Source organism: Capsicum annuum, chromosome 8 (assembly GCF_002878395.1).
Source record: "Capsicum annuum cultivar UCD-10X-F1 chromosome 8, UCD10Xv1.1, whole genome shotgun sequence".
NCBI classification, from domain to species: Eukaryota; Viridiplantae; Streptophyta; class Magnoliopsida; order Solanales; family Solanaceae; genus Capsicum; species Capsicum annuum.
Window position 1 is genome coordinate 168,831,556 of NC_061118.1, and position 4,814 is coordinate 168,836,369.

At 36.6% G+C, this 4,814-nt stretch overlaps 1 protein-coding gene across 1 annotated transcript; it reads left to right on the forward strand.

Annotated features, from left to right (window-relative positions):
* Positions 1-4,814, forward strand: LOC107840388 (tyrosine--tRNA ligase 1, cytoplasmic). The gene is made up of 12 exons (XM_016684234.2): positions 1-194; positions 590-676; positions 762-848; positions 1,337-1,484; positions 2,477-2,766; positions 2,845-2,941; positions 3,422-3,527; positions 3,625-3,707; positions 3,839-3,984; positions 4,080-4,185; positions 4,266-4,325; positions 4,494-4,814. Exons 2-12 carry the CDS (start codon positions 594-596, stop codon positions 4,512-4,514), a joined length of 1,227 nt encoding a protein of 408 aa, XP_016539720.1. The 5' UTR covers positions 1-194; positions 590-593; the 3' UTR covers positions 4,515-4,814.

Genomic DNA, 4,814 nt, shown 5'->3' on the forward strand with positions numbered 1-4,814 from the left:
TAATTTATTCTTCAAGAAAAATAGAAGTCATTCTCTTGTTCTCTCTTCTTGTTCTTATTTTATTTTATTTTTTCATATTTAGCATCATATATACGTTTGTAATTTTCAAAACGACCTTCAAACAAAAGCCCTAATTTATACAAATTGGTTTTCTTTCGTTTCGTCTTCTTTCCTTCATCCCTACAATTTCCAAGGTTTGTTTTTCCATCTCTTTATTTCTCTTCATCTTTCTACATTTACTATTTGCTTTACTTCTATATCAGATTTTCTTTCGTTAATTATCATTTGTACTTGAATCTATTTAAATTGGTTGTTGACCCGCATTCTTAGCTGCGCCTGCACGTTACTAAATGCTACTCTCCCGTTTCAAATTAATTGACCTGTTTTGAATTAAAGATATGTCAAATATATTAAAAATTTATTTAATTTTGTCGCGTGTAAAGTTGAAATTAAATAGTTGCTAAAAAGCGAAAGTTTCATTGTTTTTGAAACGAATTAAAGAGTAAAGTTGTCAAATAAATTGAAATGGAGTGAGTATATATTATAAGATTTTCAACCAATCCTAAACCCTAATTGTTGTTCTCTGCAGAAAAATGGATAATAAAGAAGCTACAAAAGCCGTTGATACTCTAATTCCGACGGCTTCTTCATCTGATCAATCTGTTTCCGCATCCGAGTAAGTCTTTCTCTGTAAATAGCCCAAATTAGTTTGAAAAATTAGGGGAAAATCAGTTAAATAACGTAATTTTATGTGAATGCAGGAAGATGGATAACAAAGAGGCTGCAGAAGCTATCGACGCGCTCTCGTTGACTGCTTCCTCATCCAACACTTCACTTTCAGCTTCACAGTAAGTTTCTTTCTCAATATGCTCTCGGGTTAATGTAATTTCTATTTTGGATGCTAATTTTTATGGCAAATTTTGTATGAGCACGTGACGTCTGTTAAGTACCTGTAATCTTAGTTACTGAAGTATTGGTATTGAATAGCTATGTTGCTTGGACTCTACAAAAATGTCGATGAGTTCGTGTTGGATTCTCCTAAAGTAGTGTATTTTTGGAGGATACGACAGGGTGGGGGTATATTTGGAGAGTCCGAGCAATGTAGCTGAATTTCACGAAACAGATATAGAGGATCCATATAGATATTCCACTTAGTTCGCAATAATATTCCACTTAGTTCGCAATAGAGGATTAATTGTTTGATATTGTGAATACGTGATATTGGATTTCTTTTGTTTGTCTATGGAAGCGTTTTCCCTTGTTTTTTTCAAGTCTCATTCATATATGAGATTAATTTTTTTCTTTCTATTTTTGAATTTATATTCTGATGTTTTAGGATGAGTGTGGAGGAGAAGTTCAGGATCGTCAGGAGTATTGGGGAGGAATGCATACAGGAGGATGAGTTGATGAATCTTTTGGCAAAGAAGCCACAACCCATTTGCTATGATGGTTTTGAGCCTTCTGGTCGAATGCACATTGCTCAGGTATGTAAACCTGAATTCCATCCGTATTTTAAGTTTTTAGCTATAATCACGAAGATGATAAAAATGGCCACTTTCTAAGTATCTGTTTCAGAATTCTCCTTGAACGTGATTGTTTTTCCATCATCCTCTGATCAGTAATCTACATCTTTCAGATGCAGGGTTTTTACTTCTTAATAAAATAAAATACATAAAGAAAGAAACTCATGGGTTGACTTCAAGTGGCTGTCATATTTTTTTGTGTGTGTGTGTGTTGGGGTGGGGGTGGGGGTGGAGGGTGGGGATGGGTTGTCTTTGTCCTAAGGGGTGGAGATTTACGAAAAAGCGCCAACGATTTCATATGAAATCAGACCAAATGTCATTCTCCACTTTATGCGAGTGGTTGGGTAACATTACATGCCTAGTAAGCAAATCAGCTTTGGATTCTGCTGTGCGCGGGTGTTGCAATGTAGTCTCACTTTTGCCTGTCATTCTTATTGGTCCCAAGTATCTTAAGATGCTGAAAAGTCCAGAGTCCCTACAATGATCAAATTCCTATATTTTCAGTAACATGATACCTTTGCATGAGGGTCCTATCAGGAGCCATCTTTCTGAAGCTTAAGTTCTTGTTCTACTTCCTTTTTCTCTCTTTTTAAACCCTTAAGAGCTTGAATACCACTGTAAATTAGCCAAGAAGCATGACAGGTACAGGAACTATTAAAGGTACTAAAGAATCAAGTAGAATAAACTGATTATTTCAACCAACTAATTATTGGACTTTCTGAAAATGGATGTCAAATATTCAGCACCAAATAGAGCACATTGGATCACTGCAGCCGAAGTGATACATTGTTGAATAAGTCGTCAGGAAAATCTATATTTTATGCGATGCTTTCTTCTTGTTACATTTGTGCAGGTCAACTATTGAAATTAGTGGAGGGGCTGCTGTGCAGTTATGTGTTCTTTTTAGCATCTCATGATTGTCTTTTCTCTTTTGCAATCTCTTTGCTTAACAGGGAGTTTTGAAGGCACTAAATGTCAACAAACTGACTTCGGCTGGCTGCAAGGTGAAGATCTGGATTGCAGATTGGTTTGCCCAGCTAAATAACAAGATGGGAGGTGATTTGAAGAAAATTGAGGTTGTTGGTCAGTATCTGATTGAGATATGGAAGGCTGTGGGAATGAATCTCGAAGGGGATCGAGTAGAATTTTTGTGGTCTTCAAAAGAGATTAACTCCAGAGCTCATGAGTACTGGCCTCTTGTTATGGACATAGCTCGAAGGAACAAGCTTCCAAGGATTTTAAGGTAAAGGCTAAGTCATTTAAACGTCTCTTGTTTCTCCTGAAATCAGTTATTGCTTACATGTTTTTTCTTCATTATAAGGTGCTGCCAAATTATGGGTCGGTCTGAACAAGATGAGTTGACTGCTGCCCAGATTTTTTACCCGTGCATGCAATGTGCTGACATATTCTTCCTTAAGGTATTCTGCTTTTTATAACTTAGTATTTGGAAATATTTTTCCTTCTTATTCAGTTAACTGGATAAGTCAGATATACGCATCTTCTGTGAGACTTTATTAGGAAGAGCAAAAGCACCTTCACTGTTATTCCTTTTCAAGGCATGCAAGTTACCCCTCTCATGTCACTTAATAATCTATTTCTTGCTTGTCTTGGTCAACCCCGGAATGCCATTATGCTTCTTGCTTTCTAGGTTATGGGCTACCAATGAGTAAAAAACGCATTGCCAGTTGTTTCTGTACATATAGCCGGCTTGCTTCGAGTTTCTAGTTTCAGTAGCATATGCTTCTCGATAGGGGTAGACATGAGAGCTGCGTACTTTTTGTTTCATTTGTGCCTGTACCATTAAGTGTTGTTCAGTCTTCTATGATCTGTGCCACCATATTATTTATTTGTTTAGATTTTGATTGTACCAGCTAAATCATGAATGTTGTTGTTTATAGGCTGACATCTGTCAACTAGGCATGGACCAGCGAAAGGTTAATGTACTAGCAAGAGAGTACTGTGATGACATCAAGAGGAAAAACAAGCCTATCATACTATCCCATCGTACGATAATCTCCTTTTATTCTAGAATTCAAACTCTTTTTTACTTCATTAACCCTCCTGTTTGATATGTTTGCTTCCTTATGATCTTGGCGGACAGATATGCTCCCTGGTTTGCAGGAAGGTCAAGAGAAGATGTCCAAGAGTGACCCCTCTTCTTCTATTTACATGGAGGATGAAGAGGTATCTTGAGATTTGACCTCTATGCGATCTAGCTATTCAGTCACCTGTAATACTGATCTACATTTGTTGCCTCTAAGGTTTTTGTGTAGTGACAGTACTCTTTTCTCCCGTGTCATGCATGAACATCATAGGCTGAAGTAAATGTCAAGATAAAGAAGGCTTTTTGTCCACCAAAGGTTGTAGAAAAGAATCCATGTCTGGAGTACATCAAGTATATCGTCCTCCCGTGGTTTAATGAGTTCAAAATTGAGCGAAGTGCTGAGAATGGTGGTGACAAGTGAGTCATTTCAGGCATTTTCTCATTATCATCTAGCTAATTTAGTTACAAACCATTTTAGCTCATTTTTGGTTTTGTTCTTTTTCCCACACTAGGACCTATAAGAATTTTGACGAATTAGCTTCTGACTATGAAAGTGGGAGCTTGCATCCTGCAGATCTGAAACCCGCATTATCAAAAGCAATCAATAAGATACTGGAGGTATACATTTGATACAATTCATTATGCCAATCCCCTGTGTCGTCCTTGTATTAACTAAAGACCTTCAATTTGATATACAGCCGGTGCGTGATCATTTTAAGAATGATCAGAAAGCCAAAGACCTTATGAAAAGGGTGAAGGTATGCATTCTTGATTTTGCCTAAATGATCTGCGTTTGATTAAATGTCTCATCGATGTTAACTAGATTTACCTTGACCTGGACTAAGCCATATTCAACAGGGTGATATGTTCAAAACTAGTTTTATGGCAATTTTCTGATTTCAATTATGCTGTATTTTTTTGTGCAGAGTTTCAAGGTAACAAGGTGAGGTTTAGTTGAATGAAGTGTGAGTGGATCGAGAGATGGTGGTGATGGCTGTCTTTTCCGTTCTTTTTTTTTTTTTTTCACTACACTTGCCTAAATTGGTTCTCGAGAAATTTGAACATCATAGACACCCGCCATTTTTGATCTAGTATTTTCGTGTTCTTGTATTATTGAAATGCCCTAGACAACTTTAAATTTTGTTATTTGTGATTTCACGGAGGAAATGCCTCTGAAACATTTGTTACCTACATGGTGACTTCCATGTAGTATTTTTATTCACTAATTTAATATGCTTTTTTTTTAA